At 46.8% G+C, this 27,780-nt stretch overlaps 1 protein-coding gene across 2 annotated transcripts; it reads right to left on the bottom strand.

Annotated features, from left to right (window-relative positions):
• Positions 1–12: 12 nt before the first annotated feature.
• On the bottom strand, positions 13–26,823 carry LOC133126283 (tripartite motif-containing protein 16-like). 2 transcript variants are annotated; one of them, XM_061238323.1, is made up of 7 exons: positions 26,235–26,823; positions 25,718–25,813; positions 25,244–25,477; positions 6,272–6,431; positions 2,726–2,839; positions 2,110–2,157; positions 13–935 (listed from the first exon to the last, which is right to left on the bottom strand). In XM_061238323.1, exons 1-7 carry the CDS (start codon positions 26,814–26,816, stop codon positions 466–468), a joined length of 1,704 nt encoding a protein of 567 aa, XP_061094307.1. In that variant the 5' UTR covers positions 26,817–26,823; the 3' UTR covers positions 13–465. The 2 variants fall into 2 exon arrangements, with proteins under 2 accessions (XP_061094307.1, XP_061094306.1); XM_061238322.1 differs by lacking the exons at positions 25,244–25,477; positions 25,718–25,813; positions 26,235–26,823 and adding exons at positions 6,579–6,812; positions 7,053–7,148; positions 12,899–13,339.
• Between the last annotated feature and the right edge of the window lie 957 nt (positions 26,824–27,780).

The following is a 27,780-nucleotide window of genomic DNA, read 5'->3' as shown; positions in this document are numbered from 1 at the left end:
ACAAAACAACAACAGCCATGAAACCCAGAGTCTTTACAGCAGCTGCTCCATATAAATGCCTTCACCACAAACACTCTAATCCCACATTGGATGAGTGGCATAGGGAAACCAAAATGTCTGAAATACCCTTTAATAAAAGATGAGAATCTGCATGTGAATTGTTTCACTACAGAATTATGATTGTGGCGTAAAGAGCCAAATCAAGAAGAAAATGTCTTTGATCCAAACATGGAGCTCACTGTAATAATGGAGCCCATGCTTTAGAGTGACTGGATCTGCTTCAGTGTGACCAAAATGATGTTTCCTCAGTTTCAGTTCAGCTCATTATTTCATTCATTTAATCATTTGAGGTTGAAGATTGAACTGCATTTAATTCATAATTCAGTGTTTTTCCCTCTCTTTAATTACAGCTGATCTTCCCTTCACTTTCTGACTCACCACAGATCACACAGTTTTACAAAGGATCTAGAACCCCGGATAGAGGGGCTGAGTGAATGTGGTCTGGACTGTGTGCAGGAGGGTCATTGTGTCAGAGACGCTGTAGAAGGACAGAGTTCCTGCCCTGTGATCCAGGTACACTCCTATTCTGGAGGAGGGAGCAGGGATAGTAGTGCTCTCCTTATTGTGCCAGAAAGCGTATTTGGAGCTAGAGACGAGCAAACTCCAGGACTTGTCATTCCATCCCAGAATGTCTTTCTTGCTGATCTCTTTATCTGTCACTGCTATAAAAAACAAAAGATCTCCACTCCACTCAGCCTCCCAGTAACAGCGTCCAGACAGACCCTCTCTGCACAGCACCTGGGACCTGCATTCAAATCTCTCTGGGTGATCAGGATATGACTGGATCTCTCTCACACTGGTCACCTCTCTGCTCTCCTCAGACAGACGGAGGTATTCATACGCTGTGTTGGGGTCCAGTGTGAGCCCACAGGAATCTGATAGAGCAGAATGAGAGAAGAGAGCTCAGTGATCATAATAAACTGACATATTTAAGAAACACTTAATTTCACATTTCACTCCTCTGTAATGTTATATAAATATTTTTATTTCTTTAAAAAGTAATTCTGGGGCTGAGCACGGGCACTGTATCTCTAACTATTTAATGAACTAAATCAAGTTCATCCTGTTTCAGCCTGTCTTCCTGCTGTAAATTCAGCAGCTCCATCATAACTCTCATGCTAAGTAACTGAGTTGGCTAATTAATAACAATAATTAATACAGATTTGGCGCCGATACGGCTTGTGTAATATTGTCAGAGTATGCAGTGGAAAGGCAGTGAAGTACCATTTAAAGGAGCCTTTCTGGCCGTAGCAATCCTGCAGCTTTATGGGTAAAACAGATGCAAATGCCTTCAATGTTTGGGGTTTGATTTCTGCTGGGGCTGTCCATGCTAAAAGTAGTGATAACAGTCACCAGCTACCATGTGCCTTGACTACCCACAGTTATTTCACTGTTTCTTACTAAATACTCGGTTGATGTAAGCTATTGACTAAAATAGACTGAAAATAGTGGATTTAGCACTACAATTATTACAAATAATACACACATACACACACACACTCACATACACACACAGACACACTCACACACACACACACACACACACACACACACACACTCACTCACTCACTCTCACACACACACACACACACAACCACACACACTCACTCACATACATACACACACACTCACACACACACACACACACACACACACACACACACACACATACACACTCACTCACATACATACACATTATCACACATACACTCACACTATTCAAAACATTCAGAAAATTCCTCTGTGTTTTTTAAAGCAAAGGCAGAACACAATGTATTTCATGAGTCATTTTAAGTGTTTTCCCCTTTAAGTTTTATAAACACTTGAAGAAGGAGAGAGGAGAGGACAGGTCTTTTCACTTCCTGTTTGATGAGACAAAGCCTTTTTCCAGCATCATCAGCTCCAGGGTCTTAAAGGGACAAGCCCGGCCCCTCCCTCCTGCCAGTACTCCACTTTGGAGAAGGAGGAGGAGCCAAAGTCTGAACTGAATCTGCACTGTAACCCCCTTGCCCCCCGCCCCCCCTAATTTAGGTTTAATAGCAGACTCACATTGTAAGAAGTCCCCTCTGGTCTTGGGCTCCAGATTATACAGTTCCACTGTAGGGAGAGATCACAAGAAAGACGTTGTATGGTGGCCTGTAGTGTCGTGGTTAAGGTAAATGACTGGGACACGCAAGGTCGGTGGTTCTAATCTCGATGTAGCCACAACCTCACAGCTGTTGGGCCGTTGGGCTCTTGAGCAAGGCCCTTAACCCTGCATTGCTCCAGGGGAGGATTGTCTCCTGCTTAGTCTAATGAATTGTACGTCACTCTGGATAAATGCATCTGCCAAATGCCAATAATGTAATGTAAAGACATAACATATACATATCTATTATAACCCTAAACCTTGTAAAGGCTTCCTTGTCTGTAATTGGTACAACTCTGGTCCCCATGGTGACAAACGCCAATAATGGACACCCTGATACGCTAAGGAAGTGATTGACACCTGACCAATCAGAAACAGCTGATCCTAAAATGGGCGGACTGGTCATTTAAAGTGAGTCATTGCCAAAACTTTTCTGTTGTATCTCTTTCATTCTGAAGTATTTGTGGTAGAACTGAGCATGCATGCTTCCCATAGCCAACACAGCATTAATGCACCCCCTCCCCCCATCAGCCTAACCTGAGGACCTGGAGAAAATCCACACAGACAGGAGGAGAACCAGCAAACTGCACAGGAAAACGCCCCAGCATCCAGACCCTGGACCCTCTCTCTGTGAGATCACAGTGCTGCCCACTGCACCACCGTGTCACCAAACATGAAAACACACAAACAATAAACTTGATGAAGCATCAGTCATATTATTGTCACAAGCTGGTATGTAGGCAGCCTTTCAAAGGAAATTATACATCATACATGTCCAGGTTAAATTCAGAGCAACAGGAATCTTTGATCTGCTGATGTACGCATTAAACAGAAAGATTCACAGAGTTTAGATGATCAAAAATATGCCATCCAATGTGTGTGTGTGTGTGTGTGTGTGTGTGTATGTGTGTGTGTGTGTATGTGTGCGTGTTTGTGTGTGTATGTGCGTGAGTGTGTGTGTGTGTGTGTGTGTGTGTATGTGTGTGTTTGTGTGTGTGTGCATGTGTGTTTGTGTGTGTGTGTTCGTGTATGTGCACATGTGTGTGTGTGTGTGTGTGTGTGTGTGTGTGTGTGTTCGTGTATGTGTACATGGTGTGTTTGTGTGTGTGTACATGTGTGTTTGTGTGAGTGTGTGTGTGAGCAGGGTGTTGTGATGCGTCTAGTGTAGTTGTGCAGTAGTTAGAGGGAAGGTGCATGTCTGCTTCCCACCTGCTTCAACCCTCTTGCTTACAGCTCGCTGCCGCTGGCTAGCCCCTGTGGTGAACAGGAAAGCAGCCGAGTGTGTAAGCCTTCCCTTGCCAGTACACCGCCTCTCCTTCACCAAGACTCCTGCCAGGCCTCCTCGTGGCCACACGGTCACTGGGTGCCTCGCGGCCCCAGGCTGGGGATCTGGGAGCTGCAGTGGTCCCCAGAGGTGTGACGTGCAGGCCCACAGTTGTGGACATGCCCTGGCGTCCACCAACCACTGTCCCGCTGCCTTGTGGGTAAGTCCAGAAAGACAAAGGCTAGGGGAGCACACCCTGAGAGAAAAGCTGGTGCTGGCAGGCACACCACAGGCGGTCCTCCGACAGACTGGAGCTCCGGCAGCTGTGAGGAGTTACCGGTCGTCCTGGATCATTTCCTTGCCATCGGAGTACAACTCCCCACAGCGAAGAAGTGCCGTTGGAGCAAGCGCATCCCCTTCTTCACTTCAAATAATCTCAGCGCGCAGGTATCTGCTACTGGCCTTGTGAGTTCCATCCAGACCCCCCTGCCAACCTATCAAGTCTACTGGCGATGGGGTGCCTGGTGATGGGGGCAGGACTGAATGATCTGGAAGCTCCTAGCTATGTCCCTGCACAGTAGCGGCACAGGGCTATTTGGTTGTCAGCAGCTGGGATTTTGAGTGGCAGCTGCTCCCGGCAGACCCCTGTGTGTCTGAGCAGCCCTATTAAGGACCACACTGCTCTCCCCAGTTGGGAGGTCTAGAAAAGGTGACCTAAACATTGCCCACTCAGACTCTCCTGCATGGGATACTGCGCCCATCAGGACATTCCGTTTAGCGGTCCAAAACAAAAAAGCAAAATATATTCCTACGACTTGCAACATGGAATGTCAGGACCCTCTTGGACTCTAGCCACAACACCGACAGGCCCAGTCGAAGGACTGCACTGATCGCAAGAAAGGAAAGCAAGAAGAAGAAGAAGAAGAAGGCAGAGCTGAAGTGCTACAACATCGACATTGCTGCTTTAAGCGAGACCAGACTCCTGGGTGATGGATCACTCAAGGAAGAGGGAGAGGGCTACACCTTCTTCTGGAAAGGTTACCCCAGAGGAGGACAACACCTGCATGGTGTGGGCCGGGCCATCAAGAACTGCCTCCTGCCAAATCTCACGTAGACACCGACTGGCGTAAGTGAAAGGCTTATGTCACTCCGCATCCCCCTCGTCAGAAAGCAATATGCCACCCTCTTCAGTGCTTACGCACCCACCCTTCCATCAGAAGAGGAGGTGAAAGACCACTTCTACGAGATGCTGGATGAGGCCCTCCGCAAAGTCCCCAAAAATGACAAAATCTTGCTGTTGGGTGATTTCAATGCAAGAGTGGGGAAGAATAGTGACATTTGGAAAGGCGTGATTGGACAACATGGCATCGGCCACACCAATGCAAACGGGTTAAGACTCCTAAGTCTCTTTGCTGAACACAATCTCACCATTACCAACACCATATTCCAGATGAAAAATAAATACAAAACCTCCTGGATGCACCCCCGGTTCAAGCACTGGCACCTTCTGGATTACATCATCGTCAGGCACTCGGATCTGAGGGATGTCCACATAACACGAGCCATGAGAGGAGCGGAGTGCTGGACCATCGGATGATCATGGCCACGCTCAAAATGAGGATCAGCCCAGCAGTATGCCTCAGAAAGTCCACCAGGAAAAGGCTGCACTGTGTCCGGCTGCAGGAAACAGACGCATGCAACAGCTTCCGCTGTTCCCGAGCTAACCAGCTGGAGAACACTGAGTCTCTCCTGGGCATGGAGGGGACACCGATGACCAGTGGTCCTCCCTAAGTGCTTCACTTTATGAAACAGCAGCCCAATCTATCGGCTACAGCAGGAAGAAACACCTGGACTGGTTTGATGAAAACTCCACAGACATCTCCACTCTCCTCAACAGCATGCATAAAGCCCATAAAGCCTCACTCAATAACCCATCTTCTGCAGCCCTTAAAACCAAATGGCAAGACCAAAGGAGAGAGGTGCAGCCCTGATGCACATTAGAAACCAGTGGTGGGTACACAAGGCAGAGCAAATACAATCCTATGCAGACAGGTATGACATGCATAACTTTTATGATGCATTAAAGGCCACTCATGGTCAAGAACCTACACTGTCAATCAATCAATGTATGTGTGTGTATGTGTATGTGTGTGTGTGTGTATGTGTGTGTGTGTGTGTACGTGTATGTGTGTGTGTGTGTTTCCACAAGTGCTGCATAGCAATGAAAGTGTCACTAGATGTTTTGCAGGAATGCTTTGGTGAAGGCCTGTGTGTGTTAAGAGTTCACTGATGAGGGACATCACTGAAAAGGGTGATTTCTGTATGCCAGAATGAAAACAATCATCTTCAGCCTGATTTTTAACTGAGGTGTGCATTACTGTTGAGAGCTGTAATTCCTGGATCACCTATTAAGATGTCAATACCATCAAATTAAATTAGACAGTCTGCACTTTGAACTCATATTCATTGTTTTGTTTCAAATCTAATGTCCTGGACTACAGAGGCAAAAGAATAACAATGTGTTACTGTCTAAATATGTATGGATACCTACTAGTTATATTCTGGCCAGAAGGACCACCTCATAACACACTGGGTGCTTTCAATGTCTCATCCCTACACATATTGTGGCTCATTTGGAGCTTCAAGTGTCACTCCACACTGTGATATATAACCTGTGAGACAGACTGAAATGTCACTCACCCCTCTCATTAATAATATATAACCTGTGAAAGTGCCTTTCATGATGTAAAAGTGAATCTCACCAGTGTGTTGTGTGCAGTGCCTAAACACACTTTCTGCAGCAGGGTTTGTCCACCAACCTTTTCCAGAAACTTTGACCAACTCCGCCTTGAAAACATCCTCCATTCGCTCTTTCAGTTCAGAGACAGATTTCCTCACAGGCTCAAAAGAGACGTGTGGACTGACAGTGATGCTGGGTAAGTCTCCAGGTCCAGGAGGGGCACAGAGAGACTGACAGCTCTGCAGACACACACAGACAGACAGAGAACAGTCTCAGTACAGATTCCTGTGCAGATGCCAGGAGCAGATCTTTGTAAATGAGGAACACACCTCAGCATGTGTGTACAATGTACATAGTGCAGACTGTCAGAGAGCCAGTGATGTTACCTTGAGGAAATGGATGTGATCCTCTGTGTGTGAAAGCTGCTCCAGCTCAGAGTCTCTCCTCCTCAGCTCAGCAATCTCCTGCTCCAGTCGCTCCAGGAGTCCTTCAGCCCGACTCACTTCAGCCTTCTCCTGATCTCTGATCAGCTCTTTCACCTCAGAGCACCTTCTCTCAATGGAGCGGATCATCTCAGTAAAGATCCTCTCACTGTCCTCCACTGCTGCCTGTGCAGAGCTCTGTTAGGAGACACAGAGAGAGGAGGGCTGTGTATTTTAACTAGGCCTTTCACTCAGCTCTTACTGGGACCCCAGACAGCCTGTTCCCCACAGTGTGGCTCAGTGGGATTGAGCCCCACAGGGCTGGAAAGTGGCCCAACACTGGGCTCCTCACTGGCTGACTGGAGGAGAGCCCTGACTGAGCCCTGAAATGTCTCTTCCAGCAGCCAGCTGTTGTCTTCTCCTCTGGTCAGTACCCACCTTGAGTGACTGCACAGCCTGTCTCAGATCCTGCAGCTCCTTCTCTCTCTCCTGGATTCTCTGCTGGAATTTACTCTGTTTCGCCCCCAGCTGCTTCTGTGGATAGATTGATCATTTCCCCCCCAGGTATATTATAATACTTAAATTGTATTATATCATATAACAATGTTGAATGACATTCTCATATTCAAAATTAAACTGATAACACTTTTCAATAATGTTACATGAATTAGCATTAACTAATGTAGTTAACTCAATTACTACTGAGTACTTAATCTATACAGCTTTCTTTAGGTATTTGTACATCATTAATTCATGTTATCAACTCCTATCAAGTTCATGCCAATTCATACTGGAATGAAAAAACAGTTAATATATTTGGTAATGGTTTACTAATTATACATTTATCCTATGGCTTGCTAATGTGGAAATATCCATGAAACAAATACATTAGTTTGATATGTATTAATGAATGACATATTAATGATCACTAATGATAACTAGATATGTATTATTTCATGCTTAAATAATGTATTTGTACCTCATTAATTCATTTTTTAACAACCCCACAAGTAAATGCTAATTCATGGAACCACATTGTATTGCTTGAGGTACAGCAGGTCAGTGTGTGGAAGGGTACTGGCCTCATAGCTAAAGCTTCTAAACTGTGTGAGTGAACTAGCTCCTCCAGCCGTGTTGATTCTCATTCAGGGAGTGAATAGGGGGGTGAGGGGGGTGAACAGAGCTGTCACACAGAGCTGACTTGGGTTCACTTCCTGCTCTTACTGCTCCATCACTGTGGACTTCAGACCAGGAAATCATTGTGCTCCTGAGACCTTTTTAAAATGTATAAAACATTTAAAAACAAAATGTACTTGCTGAAGAAATAAAATAAATGAACACATATTGTAGCTATAAATCAAGATGATATCTGTAATTACTGATGTATTGATATATATCCAGTGTGTACCATTCCCAACCAGTAGAGGTCAGGAGTGTTAAGTCTCTGACCACAGGTTTGAGTTGGACTGTACAAGGTGGACCATCTAACATTAAACCTGCTTTTTCTTGAATGAGTTACATGGCGTGCAGACATATCATTACATGGTACCAGGAGTAAATCGTGATTTTTTAATAAAAATAGATGCTATCTGCCAGCCAAACGAGCTCAAACTGACAGGAAATGTCAGTGAGAACTGGAGAGCGTTCAGACAAAGTTTTGAACCGTATCTTTTGGCTATTGCCATGGACGACAAATCAGATAAACGTTATTGCTAACAGTAGCAGGCCGCGGAGCTACAGATGTTTACATGTTTGCTTTCACTGAAGCAGAGACAAACAAGTTTGACGTGGTTATGGCCAAGTTCGAGGCCTACTGCACACCAAGAAAAAATGAACCGTATGAAAGGTATGTTTTCCGTAACAGAATGCAAAATCACAGCGAGTCCATTGAACAGTACGTGACCGATCTTACCCTGAAAAACCAATCTTGCAATTTTGGTCTGCTACGCGATTCAATGATAAGAGATCAAATCGTGATAGGGGTTAAAGACCAGAAAGTGAGAATGCATCTTCTTAGGGAAGCAGACTTGAGCTTAGACTCGGCGGTTAGGATTTGCCAGGCCTGGGAAAATGCTAAAATGCAGCTGAAGACGTTTGATGACGAGAGCGATGTGGCGCTAGCAGTGGACGCCGTTAAAAGGAAAGTCGGAAAGCGGGCCGAAAAGGGGACAGTGAGTTTCAAAGAGGGCACAAAAACAGAGACTTTTGAATGTAAGCGGTGCGGGAATCACCAAGCACCGAGGAACTGTCCCAAGAAACGTGCGTGCAGAGGAGCAGAAAGCAGACGGGGATACCGACTGAAGTGGTGAGGAGAGGAGAAACGTGCGTGCAGAGGAGCAGAAAGCAGACGGGGATACCGACTGAAGTGGTGAGGAGAGGAGAAACGTGCGTGCAGAGGAGCAGAAAGCAGACGGGGATACCGACTGAAGTGGTGAGGAGAGGAGAAACGTGCGTGCAGAGGAGCAGAAAGCAGACGGGGATACCGACTGAAGTGGTGAGGAGAGCAGCGCAGCACTCTACGTCAGGACTGTGACCGGAAGTGACAGGAAGAAGGACCAATGGATTTCTCAACTGGACGCAAACGGGACATCAGTTTCACTGAAGATAGACACCGGGGCACAAGAGAACATTTTATCGTGGAAAGAGTTCCTGCAACCAAGAAAAAAACCAAAAGTCATTCAGAAGCAAATCAATCTGCGAACGAACAACGATGAGCCCATTCCGACCGAAGGTATGTGTAGATTAACACTTACATGTAAAGGCCAGTCCATTAACGCAATGTGTGTGTGCTAGTAGATAGACAGCCTGTTCTAGGTCTACACACGAGTGAAAAACTGGGCTTAATTAAGAGGGTTCAGGTGATTGACAGAGAGCGGGTAATGCATGCTGACGGGGCTGCTAACGATGCCCAGCACTGTAACACAGCGTCCCAATTCACGGACGTGTTCAAGGGATTAGGCAGGCTGCCTGGACAGCACAAAATACAGTTAAAATACAAAGCAGAGCCAGTCATTCACGCAGCAAGAAAGGTGCCGTTAGCCCTTAGAGAGAAACTAAAGAATGAACTGCAGAAACTGACCGACCAGGGTGTCATAAAACGCATTGAGGAGCTGACTGAATGGGTAAACTCACCTGTGATCGTGGAGAAAGAAAACGGGGAGATGAGACTGTGCATTGACCCTGAGGACTTAAATAAATGCATTAAGAGGGAGCATTACAGGCTGCCCGCAAAATCCCACATTACTGGCACAATGGCGGGCGCGTGGTTCTTTAGCAAACTTGCATCGTCAGGGTTTCACCAGATTGCCCTGGACGAGGAGAGCGCAAAACTGTGCACATTCAACACTCCATTTGGAAGGCATTGTTTCCTTCCTTTGCCCTTCGGAATCTGCTCGGCACCGGAGATATTCCATAGAACCACAGAGCAGCTGTTTGACGGAACTGAGGGGGTGGGAGTTTTCCTAGACGACATAATTATATGGGGAAAAACACAAACCCAACATGACGAGAGACTGCGCAAAATTCTGGAAACAGCGCGCACATCAGGGCTTAGGCTAAATAAGCAGAAGTGCCAATTTGGAGTGAGTGAGCTGACGTACCTAGGAGACCAGCTGTCGACAGAGGGCGTCCAACCAGACCCAGGACAGGTCAGGGCAGTTGAGGAGATGCAGACCCAGAACAGGTCAGGGCAGTTGAGGAGATGCAGACCCAGGACAGGTCAGGGCAGTTGAGGAGATGCAGACCCAGAACAGGTCAGGGCAGTTGAGGAGATGCAGACCCAGAACAGGTCAGGGCAGTTGAGGAGATGCAGACCCAGAACAGGTCAGGGCAGTTGAGGAGATGCAGACCCAGAACAGGTCAGGGCAGTTGAGGAGATGCAGACCCAGAACAGGTCAGGGCAGTTGAGGAGATGCAGGCGCCAACAAACAGGACAGGGCTGCAGCGCACATTGGGCGTGGTCAACTACATGGGAAAATTCATCCCAAATCTGTCAGCAAACACAACGGCGCTGAGAAGCCTACTGGAAACAGTGACGGAGTGGCAATGGACACATGAGCGTGCAAAAGAGCGGAAAGAGTTGAAGAACGGCCTGATGAAGGAACCGGTGTTGAAACTCGGGGCAGTGCTGTGCCAGCCGCAGGACACAGAGTGGTGTCCCATAGCCTGTGCATCGCGCACAATGACCACAGCTGGAAAGAGCTATGCGCACATTGAAAAAGAGACCTTAGGTGCAGTGTTTGGCTGTGAGAAATTCCACGAGTATATCTACGGTAGACCAGTGGTGTTAGAAACGGACCATAAACCTTTAATAGCGATCTCCAAGAAAGGCTCGGGTGAAGCGCCACCACACATCCAGAGACTTCTGTTACGTCTGCAGAAATACGACCTGACTTTCAAATTCATACCCGGCAAGCAACTGATAGTAGCTGATGCACTGTCCAGAGCTAGTTAGCGCAACACAGGCCCTAGTAGTAGTGAGCATGATGTACAAGTCCACATAGACTCTGTGAGAGCGCTGATGCCCGTGTCCGACATAAAATGGAAGGAAATTGTAACCGTACCAGCACTTCACTGAGGAACTAACTGTGGTAGATGGGGTGCTCCTAAAAGGCAGGAGAATAGTCGTCCCATCTTCCATGCGAGCGGAGATGGCTGAGCTGGTGCATGAGGGGCATCTGGGAATAGAGGAGTGTAAGAGGCGTGCGAGGGGAACATTGTATTGGCCATACGTGCACAAAGATGTAGAAAATGTAGTGCAGAGATGCCACATATGTCAGCGCCACAGGCACCAGCAGCCAGAGGAAGCGCTCATGCCACACAGCCAGCCGGGCAGGCCATGGGACAAGGGAGGAACGGCTTTATTTCAGCTACAGGGCAAAGACTATTGAGTCATTATAGAGTATCACTCAAACTACCCAGAGTTTGCACTGCTGTCAGACACTACAGCGACACGAGTCATTAAGCACACAAAGTCGATATTCTCCAGGCACGGCATTCCATCCATGGTGGCATCTGACAATGTAGTACGACTGTGAGCAGTATGGGGCATTCATACGAATATGGCTTTACTGACAATGTAGTATGACTGTGAGCAGTATGGGGCATTCATACGAATATGGCTTTACTGACAATGTAGTATGACTGTGAGCAGTATGGGGCATTCATACGAATATGGCTTTACTGACAATGCGAGGCAGTTCGACTGTGAGCAGTATCGGGCATTCAAATAGTTCAAATAGTAAAGAGACTGCTGAAGAAAGCAGTATTCAGTGGGGAAGATCCGTACCGAGCTATTCTGAATTACAGGGCAGCTCCACTGGAGTGTGGGCGGTCACCCGCAGAGCTTTTAATGAATCGGAAACTGCGCACACGCCTTCCGGCAGCAACGCACGTGCTGGAAGAGGGAGGCAGGGCCAGGCAGCAAGGGGAGAGAGCGCGCAAAACCTACGACAAGACAGCCAAACCGCTTAGCCCTCCGGTCGAGGAAGACACTGTCAGAGTGAGATGTGGGAGCGAGTGGGGACCTATGGCAAAAGTGTTTGGGGAAACAGCAGCAAGAGGTACGAGGTGCAAACAGAAACCGGGCAGGTGCTGAGGAGGAACAGAAGACGCCTTCTTCAGATTCCAAGGAGGCTCGGCACTGGCGCTGATGCTAGCAGCACCACAGACCAAGTTAGTGAGAGCACAGCTGATGAGATGAGCAATCAAAGTCAGACATTGAGTGACACCCCTGATGTCAGTGTCACGCCAAACGTGACAGAGGAGAGGCCTACACCACAAAGAATCCAACGCAGAACGATTCGGAAGCCAATTCGGCTTATTGAGCAATGAACTAGTCACACACACACAAAAGAATGGGGAGGAGAGACAAAAGAGACATTTTCTTAAAGATTTTAATGTGTGGAAGTGATTGCATTTTTTTCTCTTCTACAGATGTGATTCAAGTTTGACTTCACTAAGTTAAAAAGAAAAGAAGGTATTGATATGAGGGGTGGAAGTTTTATGTTTTTTTTGTAGTTTTATGTGATTCAAGTTTGACTCCTAAAGTTCACAAGCATGAGAAAAAAGGGAAGATGTATTGATATTATATCCAGTGTGTACCATTCCCAACCAGTAGAGGTCAGGAGTGTTAAGTCTCTGACCAGAGGTTTGAGTTGGACTGTACAAGGTGAACCATCTAACATTAAACCTGCTTTTCCTTGAATGAGTTACATGGTGTGCAGACGTATCATTACAACTGATAAAATAACATTAGTGTTATTTGCAAGAGTTTCAGTCCTTACCTGTTTCTCAGTCCTTTCTGCTGCAGCTGAGACAGTATCATGGCCTCTGTGTTCATACATCACACACAGATAACAGATCCACTGCTGATGTTTACGACAGTAAACCTCCAGCGGTTTGTCATGATGAGAGCAGATCTTCTCCTGCAGGTCTCCAGTGGCTTTCACCAGTTTGTGCTTCTTAAAGGCAGGAGATTCATAGTGAGGCTGGAGGTGAGTTTCACAGTAAGACGCCAGACACACCAGACAGGACTTGATGGCTTTGTGCTTTCTCCCAGTGCAGACATCACACGCCACGTCTCCAGATCCAGCGAAACAGTGAGCAGGAGGAGCAGCTTGGAGTCCTGTCTTCTTCTCCACCCCTTCAGCCATTTCGTTGCTCTCACTGACAGACAGAGTTTAGTTTAGTTTCTCTGAAAGAGACAGAGTGTAGTGGAGTTTCTCTGAAACTGTAACTTAAATAATAAGAAAGATTTCCTGGTTCTGCTCATAGCTGCAGGAGGGGTTGGCCAAGCGGAGCATAGTTGAGATTTTATCATAATTAGCACACGCACAAATGTGCATATAACTTGTTTAGAAACCTGCATGGTGATCCCTGAATGACTGTGTGGGAACAAGTGCATTGTTGAGTACATAAATTACTTTCATACCTACAGGTGTAGCCAGTTTCTAGAGGGAGTGGAGGTTTATATTTAACATCCTCCATACACAAACACATGACACACGCACAGGCACACACACATGCAGAGACACACACAAACACACAGGCAAACACACACACACACACACACACATGCAGAGACACACACACACACACACATGCAGAGACACACACACACATACACACAGGCAGAGACACACACATGCAGAGACACACACACACACTGTAATCTATTCTGGGGTAAAGTACATGCATTATAATCTCTTAGCAGGTGCTCTTATGAAGGGCGACTTACATTCTTACACACAGTCCATTTATACAGCGGGGGCTTTATACAGAGAGTCAGGTGAAGCACCTTTACCAACGGCTCAATGGCAATGCCCCACCTGGGAATGAAACCTGCAGCCTCGGCATGAGAAGCCCAGCTCACTGAGCCTGCAGGAGTTCTGCCTAAGAGCAGAGTGGAAAGAGGAAAGGGGCTTTCTCACAGGGGAACGCTAGCTGGGCGCAACAGGTACAGAGGAATCTACAGGAGTCACCTGTCTACCTGCTTATGAGAGCTTACTGTGTTATAATAACCTCACTAAACATGGCGCACGGCTGAAATAATCCTGAAAGAGACAGATCGACCACTCAACCCAGCAGGGAAACAGTGTAAACGATGAGCTCCTTACTGTAGATTCTGCCGGCTGTTAGCACTGACGCAAAAGGGTTAGCAATTTCAACCTGACTAGTCTAACAGTTGAAGAGTTGTGGCCATTTAAACTTATTTGCTTCTTATAGTGCCACATATTGGCAAAGCCGTGCCAAAACATGTGTTGATGGCAAATATGTCACCAAAAATGGCATCAACAAACTCCATGGTCTGTGCCAAATTTGGTGAAGCTTGGGACAACTTTGTGGAAGAATGAGCAAATTAAGGATTATATACATTTTCTTCGGCATCAGAATAAGGAATCTAGAGAGAAATCATTTGGATTCAATTGCACACGGTTCAGGAGTTATGGGCCAAAAGGTAAATGGCTGCATTACGTTATTACAGCACCACCATGTGGCTGATAGGCGTTATTACAGTAACCAGCATTGTGGGGGGCAGTGGAACATATCTGCCAAGTTTCATAGCGGAAGGATTTACAGGATTTAGGATTTTCATCTTACACTGTTAGTCTCATTTGCCTCATACAGAGGTAACGACATTACATCACCAGTTTCCCCAAGTTCCAGCTCCAGCGGATTCTCAGCAGTAGGATTCTTTTTGCTGCCCATTCAGTTTTAGGGAAGGAGAATAATAATAATCATAATAATAATAATAATAATAATAATAATAATAATAATAAAAGAATGGAGCAAAAACAAAATGGTTCAGCTTCGCTTGGCCACCGAATAATACTAATTAAAAAAATAATAATAATAATTTTAAAAGGTTATAATAATATTCCCAGTTCCCCGGCTTCTTTTTTCCTTCATTGCAGGGCCAGAGAGTGAATCAGGGGCTGCAATATCTGCGGGTGACCAGTTGCATATCCTGCCCCCAAAGATCCACAAAAAACTCAAAAATAATTTTACATCACCTGTAAATTAATAAATGAAAAAAAAAATTATTATTTTGCCTTTTTTTTTTTTAGATTTACCCGGTTTGGACTTTTACATTAGATTACATTAATGGCATCTGGCAGACGCTCTTGTACAACAAAGTGCATACCCATAACCAGGGATAAGTGCGCTGAAAGACCCAAGAGGGAAGTACAATTTCAACTGCTCCCTGTACAACAAAGATAAGGGCCAGGACCAGGGCCTATTTGAGTTTTTTCATTTATTTTATTTTTATAAACAAACAAATAAACAAATAAACAACAAAGCAAAAGTGACCAAACTCAACTCGCCAAACACTGCTTTCCTAGCCAAACTAAAAATACCGATACACAAAAAAGTAAATCACAGAAAGACAACAATTAAGGTTCACAGGGAGGTAGGGAGGGTCGGGGAGAGGTGCTGCTTGAAGAGGTGCGTCTTCAGTTTGCACTTGAAGGTGGGAAGAGATTCTACAGTTCTGACCTCAACGGGGAGTTCATTCCATCACCGTGGAGCCAGAACACAGAACAGACGTCGTGAGGTGGAAGTTCAGAGAGGGAGAGGTGCCAAGCGGCCTGTGGAGGCTGAACGAAGAGGTCTGGCAGGGATGTAGGGTCTGATGATTTTTTTGTAGGTAAGCTGGGGAAGACCCCTTAACTGCTTGGAAGGCTAGCACCAATGTTTTGAATTTGATGCGAGCCATGACAGGCAGCCAGTGGAGGGAAGTAAGCAGGGGGGTGACAGATGGACTTCACCATCTGGCTTAGGCTATACAGGCTATGTCCATGTTATCCAGCTATCTTAAAGGTACAATAGGATGTCCATGTTGTCCAGCTATCTTAGAGGTATAATAGGTAATTTAGGACTTCTAACGGGTCTCCCTCGGGGTCTCCGCCCAGTTGGACGAGCCCGGAAAACCTCCAAAGGGAGGCGCCCGGGAGGCATCCTGATCAGATGCCCGAACCACCTCAATTGGCTCCTTTCGACGTGAAGGAGCAGTGGCTCTACTCCGAGCTCCCTCCGGATGTCCGAGCTCCTCACCCTATCTCTAAGGCTGAGCCCAGCCACCCTATGGAGGAAGCTAATTTTGGCCACTTGTATACGCAATCTCGTTCTTTCGGTCACTACCCAAAGCTTGTGACCATAGGTGAGGGTTAGGACGTAGATCGACCTTTTGAAACCCAAATTTAAGGACAATAAACACAGGCAGAGGGTGAGTAAACATGTCAGTGGGCCTTTTTCTATGATGGGAAAGGATTTACAATGGTCTTGTAACAATGTTTTAACACAAAAATCTCAGCTATTGTACCTTTAAGCTTAATCCTGTGTTTAACTCTCAGAGACTTAAGCATATTCTTCTCTTAGTTTTCAACTCATAACTTTACCTTCATTACATGACATTCCATGGCATTTAGCAGACGCTCTTATCCAGAGCGACATACAACGAAGTTCAGATCAAACACAAGTACAAGTGCGTAGAGGACCTGAGAGGACAGTACAGTTCCAAGTCCTAGTGTAAACATACAGATACAATCGGAACCCTTGAAGAATACATCAACTTACAAACTAGCATACCACAGTTGGCAGCTAGAATACCCGTACAACAATACAATAGCTAATACAAAAAAACCCCCAATATCTATACAACTATATAAGTGCCATTACAGTCTATGGCATATGAGACTAATCATGGTGGTGAGTTAGGGAGGGAAAGGTGTAGCCTGAAGAGATGAGTCTTCAATCTGCGCTTGAAGGAGGTCAGAGACTCTGCCGTTCTGACATTCACCGGGAGGTCATTCCACCACCGTGGGACCAGGACAGACAGCAGTCATGAGCGTGAAGTGTAGGTGTGGCGAGGGGAAGGCGCCAGGCGGCACGAAGTGGCAGAACGGAGGGGTCTTGTTGGTGTATAGGTCTTGATAAGTGATTGAATATATACAGGGGCTGATCCCTTAACTGCCTGGTATGCGAGCACCAAAGTTTTCAATTTGATGCGAGCCATAACAGGCAGCCAGTGGAGGTTGCTAAGCAGGGGTGTGAATGTCTGGGAACAAGCCAAAGTTGTTGTTTTTTTTACAAATGTGAGAGAATTTATTTTATTTTATAACACACAGCCAACACATAATGTGTTCCAAGGTTTTTTTATTCATATTTCTGACACTCCATGGTCTTGGCGTGACAAAACAACCAAACCAATATCACACATCACAGAAAGCATAGAATTACATACATATTGTAAGTACAAATTACTAAGAAAACAAAACTGTGACAAGTGTTGAACTACATAGATAACGCCATGTACACTATATAGTTACTCCAATAACGTTCCTTTGGCACAAGCCCACTGCGAGCGGAGCAGCCATGGAACTTTAATGGAGGAACTCAGCTTGTTACGTCTAGAGGAACCGTGCTATTAGCATTAGCATTAGCGACGTGGCTGCCTGCTATCCAGTGGCTGCGAAGGGGAAAAGAAACCTACTACCAGTAAAATTAGCATTAGCGACGTGGCTGCCTGCTATCCAGTGGCTGCGAAGGGGAAAAGAAACCTACTACCAGTAAAATTAGCATTAGCGACGTGGCTATCATACTGAGAAGGGTTTGAGAAGTGCGAGATCTACCTTCACTTCCGCGACGTCATCCACGCGGGTCGACACACACTCAAACCCCAATCCGTAGACAGCCACGCAATCACTACGTGAGTGTAATATGTACAATAGTAATAGTAAGATTAATAATAATTATTAAAATAAAAGCCTATGAGCAGGAGAGTTCGACCGTCAGTTACGCTCCTCAAACCCCTTTCTTGACAGAAGCAAAGTGGGCGACTTTTTGCAGCTGCACTGCCCACGTTCTTCGCAGGGTATCTCCACCTGTGGTTGATTTAGAGCCCTGCTTAAAGTGTCTACAGAAAGCTACGAGGATTTATTTTTCAATGGAAGTCTCCGATTGGCTCGGCAATGTTGTCCGTCAAAGTTATAGAGCAAAGCAACTTTGCTTTGCATTGGTGGAATCATGGTAAACCCCACCCCACATACATTACGTGCATAAAGGACTGGCTTGCTTTATTATGCGATAGTGTGACCATCAGCTCCGTGAGAATATTAGCCTTTAAAAGCATTATTAACGTTTGATTAGGAGTGCTTTACTGCCTGCCAATGACCCGGGTGGTCTCAGATGGTTAAGATCTTCCCTTCACGCTCCACCTGATTCCAGATCACACAGTTTTACAGCAGACCCGTAACAATAGAGCCCAAACGCAGGATGGAGGGGCTGAGTGAACGTGGTCTGGACTCTGTGCAGGAGGGTCATTGTGTCAGAGACGCTGTAGAAGGACAGAGTTCCTGCCCTGTGATCCAGGTACACTCCTATTCTGGAGGAGGGGGGAACAGGGATTTCAACGCTCACATTATTGTGCCAGAAGGAGTAACTGGAGGGAGAGCAGAACAAACTCCAGGACTTGTCATTACCTCCCAGAGCACAGTCATTACCCCGCCCCTTCCTGCAGATCTCTTTATACGACACTGCTACAGAAACCCTATAGCTGCTCCACTCTGCCTCCCAGTAGCAGCGTCCAGACAGACCCTCTCTGCACAGCCCCTGGAACCAGCAGTTAAATCTCTCCGAGTGCTCTCGGTATGACTGGTTATTTCCAACACAGGTCACCTTCCTGTTCCCCTCGGACAGACGGAGGGTTCTGTGCATGGTGTCGGGGTCCAGGGTGAGCCCACAGGAGTCTGATGAGAGAAGAGAGCTCCATGATCATAATAAACTGACATCACTTCCATATTTAAGAAACATCTTAATTTCATATTTCACTCCTTTCTTATGTCTTCGTCCACCCATATATATACATGTAAAATAAATTCTGTTCTGAGCTAAGAATCATTTCTTAATATCTCATCTTGGCACATGTTGAAATATCTTTGTTTTTCTTAAATATTAGTCATACACCTTATATATATGTTATGTGTCTCTTTACACAGTGTGTTACTGTGGGATATATTCATCAGACTCTAACCGGGCACTTTATTAGGAACATTTTTACTTTATTACACCAACTTATTCATTAATCAGCCAATTGTGTGCCAGTGGTGCAATGCATACAGTCATGTAGATATGTGTCAGGAGCTTCAGTAAATGTTCATATCAAAAAATGGGATCTAAGTGACTTTGACTGTGAAATGATTGTTGGTGGCAGACAGGGAGGTTTGAGTATCTCAGAAACTGCTGATCTCCTGGGATTTTCATGCGCAACAGTCTCTAGAGTTTGCAGAGAATGGTGCGAAAAACAAAACAAAATCCAGTGAGCAGCAGTTCTGCAGACCGAAACGCCTTGTTAATGAGAGACGTCAGAGGAGAAGGGCCAAAGCTGACAGGAAGGTGACAGTAACGGAAATAACCACACATTACAACAGTGTCACGCAGAAGAGCATCTCTGAACATGCATCAAACCTAAATGGATAGGCTATAGCAGCAGAAGACCAATAAGTGAAATAAAATAAGTCTAGTGAATACCTATTAAAGTGCTCACTGGGTGTAAATTTAATATATTATCCAAATTGAATTCTTCTCAATTTGGTTTAGTGACGGACTCACATTGTAAGAAGTCTTCTCTGGTCCTGGGCTCTCTGGTCCTTGGCTGGGGAACTGGGACTTCTCCCACTGCAGAGAGATGACAAGCAGGATGAGCTCCTAAAGATTCCCTCCTCTTTCCCACCAAAACGGACCTTTATTTCAGCGCATGAAGAGTCCAATCAGCAGCGGGGCCGGTGTGTAATCGGCCATTTTGGCTCCAAGGGAACGGGAGCGTTCAGTGAGTCTATCCTCCGTTTTCATCACTCTTTCATCACTTCATCACCCCCCCCCCCCCCCCCCATCGGTGGATCAGAGCATCGCTGGCCCCGTCTTGACGAGGCCCTTCGCTCAACACACCCAGAAGTCTCCCAGAATTTGGCACCTGCTCCCAAATCGGCAGAAGTCATAAGCGAATCAGCAGCCATGTGCAGCCATGTGGTCTGTGGGTGTTTCATACGTCCAGTGCCCGTTTAGGACCGTTGGGTGAGGAGAGGAGCCGACCGCCGTTCGGTGGTGATCAGACGGTGTAAAGCTGGCAGACAGACCAGGGTCTGCTGGGAACACACAGCGCACCTGACTCCCGGGAAATTAACTGAACTATTAGTGCTGCTGATTGGCCAGACTGCCTCCACAGCTGGAGCGGTTTGAAGGCAGGGAGAGGGAGCAGGTCACAGAGAGAGCAGGTCACAGAGGGAGCAGGTCACAGAGAGAGAGGGAGCAGGTCACAGAGAGAGCAGGTCACACAGGAAGAGGGAGCAGGTCACACAGGGAACAGGTCACAGAGAGAGCAGGTCACACAGGGAACAGGTCACAGAGGGAGAGGGAGCAGGTCACACAGGGAGCAGGTCACACAGGGAACAGGTCACAGAGGGAGCAGGTCACACAGGGAGCAGGTCACACAGGGAGCAGGTCACACAGGGAACAGGTCACAGAGGGAGCAGGTCACAGAGGGAGAGGAAGAGGGAGCAGGTCACACAGGGAACAGGTCACAGAGAGAGCAGGTCACACAGGGAACAGGTCACAGAGAGAGCAGGTCACAGAGAGAGCAGGTCACAGAGGGAGAGGGAGCAGGTCACACAGGGAACAGGTCACAGAGGGAGCAGGTCACAGAGGGAGAGGGAGCAGGTCACACAGGGAGCAGGTCACACAGGGAGCAGGTCACAGAGAGAGCAGGTCACAGAGAGAGCAGGTCACAGAGGGAGAGGGAGCAGGTCACACAGGGAACAGGTCACAGAGAGAGCAGGTCACAGAGGGAGAGAGAGCAGGTCACACAGGGAGCAGGTCACAGAGGGAGCAGGTCACACAGGGAACAGGTCACAGAGAGAGCAGGTCACACAGGGAACAGGTCACAGAGAGAGCAGGTCACAGAGGGGGCAGGTCACACAGGGAGCAGGTCACACAGGGAACAGGTCACAGAGAGAGCAGGTCACACAGGGAACAGGTCACAGAGAGAGCAGGTCACAGAGGGCGCAGGTCACAGAGAGAGCAGGTCACACAGGGAGCAGGTCACACAGGGAACAGGTCACAGAGAGAGCAGGTCACAGAGGGAGCAGGTCACAGAGAGAGCAGGTCACAGAGGGAGCAGGTCACAGAGAGAGCAGGTCACAGAGGGAGCAGGTCACAGAGGGAGCAGGTCACAGAGAGAGCAGGTCACAGAGGGAGCAGGTCACACAGGGAGCAGGTCACACAGGGAACAGGTCACAGAGGGAGCAGGTCACACAGGGAGCAGGTCACACAGGGAACAGGTCACAGAGGGAGCAGGTCACACAGGGAGCAGGTCACACAGGGAGAGGGAGCAGGTCACACAGGGAGCAGGTCACAGAGAGAGCAGGTCACAGAGGGAGCAGGTCACACAGGGAACAGGTCACAGAGGGAGCAGGTCACAGAGGGAGAGGAAGAGGGAGCAAGTCACACAGGGAGCAGGTCACAGAGAGAGCAGGTCACACAGGGAGCAGGTCACACAGGGAACAGGTCACAGAGGGAGCAGGTCACACAGGGAGCAGGTCACACAGGGAACAGGTCACACAGGGAACAGGTCACACAGGGAACAGGTCACAGAGAGAGCAGGTCACAGAGGGAGAGGGAGCAGGTCACAGAGAGAGCAGGTCACACAGGGAACAGGTCACAGAGGGAGCAGGTCACAGAGAGAGCAGGTCACAGAGAGAGCAGGTCACAGAGAGAGCAGGTCACACAGGGAACAGGTCACAGAGGGAGCAGGTCACACAGGGAGCAGGTCACAGAGAGAGCAGGTCACACAGGGAGCAGGTCACAGAGGGAGCAGGTCACAGAGAGAGCAGGTCACACAGGGAGCAGGTCACAGAGAGAGCAGGTCACACAGGGAGCAGGTCACAGAGGGAGCAGGTCACAGAGGGAGCAGGTCACACAGGGAGCAGGTCACACAGGGAGCAGGTCACAGAGAGAGCAGGTCACAGAGAGAGCAGGTCACACAGGGAGCAGGTCACAGAGGGAGCAGGTCACAGAGGGAGCAGGTCACACAGGGAGCAGGTCACACAGGGAGCAGGTCACAGAGAGAGCAGGTCACAGAGAGAGCAGGTCACACAGGGAGCAGGTCACAGAGGGAGCAGGTCACACAGGGAGCAGGTCACACAGGACTGGGGTTTGATGATTCCTGCACTGCTGGCTCCTCGTCCAGCAGAAGGCTGACAGAAAAGGAAAACCAATCCAAATCACCTTCAGATGTCATTCGTGTGATAAATTTGATCTATAGCCACTTTCTTACATTTAGACTACAATGCTTGAATGTGACATATTAGTTTAATTAATAACTTGGCTATATGTGGCAGAAAAAGATTTGACAGGTTTGTACAGTGCAGTAAGCGATGTCACCAATGAAACGTTGGTTTGTCACTAGAAGTTGCAGGAGGACATGGAGAAGCACCAGACAGCCGTTTGGAAGCATGGGGAAGATCTTAATGAAAGGAAATAATGAGGATATTATAGATAGTGGGCTGACATCGAGAGGTAAGAGCAGTCGTCTGGAGTGTCGAAGTGTCCCTGAGCAAGACACCTAACTCTCAAATGCTCTTCACGAGCTGGTCGGTGCCTTGCATGACAGCCAATCGGTGTTGGTGTGTGAGTGTGCGTGTGAATGGGTGAATGCATTGTAAAGTACTGTGGAAAAACTGCTGTATAAATGCAGTCCATTTACAATGAGATTACACTCCTCTGCCCATTTCATAGAGCTGAAACTTTCATAACAGGACTTTCATTTTTCATATCTCCTTCGGTAAACACGATACATTCATATTTTTTTCAAAGCAAGCATTTTTTCATGTCCAATGGAGACCTGAGTCTGATGTTTGCAGAAGAACAGCTGTTACTAATACCTGGGTGAAACCCTGCTCTGCTACTGTAGAATTTAATTGCACAATCGATTATCTTCAAAATATCAGCACCTGTTATTTTCTTTACTAAGGAAATCAGAAAGATGCATTTAGTGGTTCTAACCTGTTTGGGAGATTTTGACTAATTCCCCCTTGCAGACTTTCTCTATTTGTGCTTTCAATTCAGAGACAGATTTTCTCACAGCCTCAAAAGTGACATGTGACTTGAAATTCATTTTGGGCAATTCTCCAGGACCAAGAGGGGCAAACGAAGACTGGCAGGTCTGTAGTGAGAGAGACAGGCAGACAGACAGACAGACAGACAGGCAAACAGACAGACAGACAGAGAACAGTCTAAATACAGGTATTGGTGCAGATGAGAGGAACAGATCATTATAAATTAAGAACGTGCATCATCATGTATGTGTAATGCATCGTAAGATTATCTTGCCATTTTCACATTTTATTTTAATTTTTTTGACCAAACCGATAACATCTGTTTCTAAAACAAGTTTTATTGTAAAAAAGCATATGTAAAAATGTGAACATTTTGGCCAATAACTAGTTTTATTAAATTTATAATTTATAATTAATTCCATTATTATTATTTTTTAATAACATGCAGCTTATTGAAGCATTAATTTATCCCTCGTATCCCCCAGGAGCAAGGAGCTAGGAGCCAGGTCCTCCTTGGTGGCTAAACTTCTCAAGCAAAGAACTACAAGCTCATCCTTCTCAGAATTTGTGACATGTAATTTATGGACCTGTGGATCCACCTCTCCCCATCTGACATGTCTGCTATTCCCGTGGCTTCAACCTGACGTTCCATTTGCCCAATTCACCTTCTCTTGGTTCCTTCGTCCTTGCATCCTTTCCTTGCATTCTCTGATGGGTGGATCAAGGAAAGGAAGCAAGGAAAGGAGTAAGGGGGTAAAAATAAGTGTTTGGGAAGAGTCCTTGGTCTTTGGAGCATCAGTGCATTATAAAGACATGGACGGGGAGAGGCTGGTCCACAGGTCTGCTCTTTCTGCAGCACAAATTCCAAACGGGCTGGAATGAGGGTTGGAAGGACCTTTATTGATTTCCAGGCCACCCAAGGACCGAGCAGACAAGGAAGGTCGCAATGAGCCCATTCAGATCACCAGGGCAACAATCGGCTATTTCAACAGACCTTCAGGTGACCACAGTTTAAAACTAAGCAATTTGAAACAGCTCCTTGTTCATCCTTTGAAAGCCTCCTAGCTCCTTGCTTCTAAATGGTAAATGGTTGGCATTTATAGAGTGCCTTTATCCAAAGCGCTGTACAATTAATGCTTCTCATTCTCCCATTCATACACACACTCACACACCAACGGCGATTGGCTGCCATGCAAGGCACCGACCAGCTCGTCAGGAGCATTTTTTAGGGGTTCGGTGTCTTGCTCAGGGACACTTCAAACATAGCCCGGGCGGGGGATCGAACCGGAAACCCTCCGACTGCCAGACGACTGCTCTTACTGCTCCTCCCCTGTAGGAGCACGCCCACACTTCTCAACCAAGAATGTTATTACACATTCATGTTACGCATGGCCTCAGTCAGACCTTTAGCCTTGCTCCTTAGTACCCTAAATCTAAGTCCTCTGATTTCAGTAGGGCTGCACATTAGCTCTGAACCACATATTTTTCCTCTTACGGGCGTTCTTACTACCACCCCAATGGCGTGTGCGAGGGGTTAACAATGCATTCCTTCCTAACCCATCCCCCTCAGGGGGGCCTAGGGCCGGGTCCTCGACATTACTGCCTGAGTCATGTCACCCCTATTCTAGCGCCTTGCCCCTAGCTTGGTTGGTTTGAATGTCCACAAAGGCTACCATTAATTAATTTCCCAATTTTAGATTTTAAAAGCACTGTCCAAAATAATATGATTTTGCCAGGGTAAATTCAGAGATATGAATGCACTTACATTACATTACATTACATTATAGGCAAAACCATCGTAGTGAACACAAGTCTAGTAATAAAGACATACACTATTGTGAGACTTAAATGGGGAAATTCGCTTTTTGGCACCTATATATAGTTCTATAGGTGGTGGACCAACAGTAAAATGTAACATGGCTGTCATATACTGTACATTTAAGAGGATTAAATAACGGTTAAAGCTTTTTACTAAGATATATATAATCATCATTCCATCCCTAGTACCAGTGATGTTACCTGGAGGAAATGGATGTGATCCTCTGTGTGTGAAAGCTGCTCCATCTCAGCATCTCTCCTCCTCAGCTCAGCAATCTCCTGCTCCAGTCGCTCCAGGACTCCTTCAGCCCGACTCACTTCAGCCTTCTCCTGATCTCTGATCATCTGTTTCACCTCAGAGCACCTTCTCTCAATGGAGCGGATCATCTCAGTAAAGATCCTCTCACTGTCCTCCACTGCTGCCTGTGCAGAGCGCTGTTAGGAGACACAGAGAGAGGAGGGCTGTACATTTTAACTATGCCTTTCACTCAGCTCTTACTGGGACCCCAGACAGCCTGTTCCCCACAGTGTGGCTCAGTGGGATTGAGCCCCACAGGGCTGGAAAGTGGCCCAACACTGGGCTCCTCACTGGCTGACTGGAGGAGAGCCCTGACTGAGCCCTGAAATGGCTCTTCCAGCAGCCAGCTGTTGTCTTCTCCTCTGGTCAGTACCCACCTTGAGTGACTGCACAGCCTGTCTCAGATCCTGCAGCACCTTCTCTCTCTCCTGGATTCTCTGCTGGAATTTACTCTGTGTCGCCCCCAGCTGCTTCTGTGGAAAATTACAATAGAGAACTCTTCAAATACATTTTCATATTCCAAATTATATAGATTACATGTAGATTATATTCATATAAAATACCATGACATGTTTGAGGTACAGCAGGGCAGTGTGTGGAAGTGTACTGGCCTCATAGCTAAAGCTTCTAAGCTGTGTGAGTGAACTAGCTCCTCCAGCCGTGTTGATTCTCATTCAGGGAGTGAATAGGGGGGTGAGGGGGGTGAACAGAGCTGTCACACAGATCACTGTGGACTTCGGACCAGGGAATTACTATTCTTGAATGCTTCTTCAAATATCTAAAACGCTTTATCAAAATAAAGACGTTTAAATAAATATAAAATCCATAAAATGTTACAAAACCCTAGTCTACTTATTGTACCAAGATTGTAAAAAGAGTGTGTCCAGTCCTTACCTGTTTCTCAGTCCTTTCTGCTGCAGCTGAGACTGTATCATGGCTTCTATGTTCATACATCACACACAGCATACAGATACACTGCTGATCGGTACGACAGTAAATCTTCAGCGGTTCGTCATGATGAGAGCAGATCTTCTTCTGCAGGTTTCCAGAGGCATCGGTCAGCTTGTGTCTCTTACCTGGGTTCAGTTCATCATGAAGTTTGAGGTGAGTTTCACAGTAAGAGGCCAGACACACCAGGCAGGACTTGATGGCTTTGCTCTTTCTCCCAGTGCAGACATCACACGCCACGTCTCCAGGTCCAGCGTAACAGTGAGCAGGAGGAGCAGCTTGGAGTCCTGTCTTCTTCAGTTTCTCCAACATTTCAGCAAACATGCTATTTTTGTTTAGAACAGGCCTTGGGGTGAAGGTCTGTCTGCACTGGGGACAGCTGTAGACACCAGTATGATCATCCTGATCCCAGCAGCCCTTAATACAGTCCAGACAGTAACTGTGTCCACAGGGAATAGTCGCCGGATCCGTCAACAGGTCCTGACAGATTTTACAGTTGAACTCGTCCAGACCAGCCATTGTACACATTGACAGAGGCAGCGACTTGCTAAATTTCGCTGAAACTGCGAGATATTAGTAGTGGGGAGAAAACTTCCCGGTTCCACCCAAAGCTGCTGGACAGGTGGTGTTGGACTGAGGCCAGGCTGAGCACAATGCTGACAACTCTGAGAGCTGCTCTGAAACTAACTACAGTACGTTGACAAAGAGAAAGTCAAAACTCACTCACCGAAGGGGATGGGTGGACAAGATAGTTGCTACACACCCCTAAAAGTAAAAAAAGAAATACGAAAACGATCACAGAATTTAAAGAACAACTCTGTCACCAAAAACTGTACATTGTCAGCTTTGCCTGCAAGGCAGGTATGCATGGCATGTCAGCTACCGGGAAACTGCCGGTCGAATTTATGGGAAACTGTGCGGCAGAGAGAGTGGGAATGCTGAGTCTGCCGAGAAACATACAGGTGTGGAGCTGGACTGAGGCCAGACTGAGATTTAGTCATACATGCCACACACAGAACTGCGCATATGTCAGGGAGATGGTAGGTTGTTTACCAGCCTGCATGGTGGGGAATATCACTGAACAAGCGTGGACCACTGTGGAAACATGTTTAACTGACGACTTCAATTCATTTACCCAGTCGTGATTTGTATTGCTAAGTGAGCAATTTTAGATTTCATAGCACCTTGATTTCATGCTCATTTCTCAATCATTCAAAGGGAAATTCTGTCGAGGGAAAACCATTTGTGTGCATGGGTGTTTGTGTGTGTATGTGTGCTTGTACGCTTGTGTGTGTGTGTGTGTGTGTGAGTGTGTGCATGTGTGTTTGTGTGTGTATGTGTGCTTGTACGCTTGTGTGTGTGTGTGTGTGTGTGTGTGTGTGAGTGTGCGTGTGTGTTTATGTGTGAGTGTTTGTGTGTGTGCTTGTACGCTCGTGTGTGTGCGTATGTGTTTGTGTGTGTATGTGTGCTTGTACGCTTGTGTGTGTGAGTG

Source organism: Conger conger, chromosome 4, assembly GCF_963514075.1.
Source record: "Conger conger chromosome 4, fConCon1.1, whole genome shotgun sequence".
In the NCBI taxonomy this organism is placed as follows: domain Eukaryota; kingdom Metazoa; phylum Chordata; class Actinopteri; order Anguilliformes; family Congridae; genus Conger; species Conger conger.
Note: the sequence above shows the minus strand (reverse complement) of the source record. Positions and strands in the feature narration are given on the sequence as shown.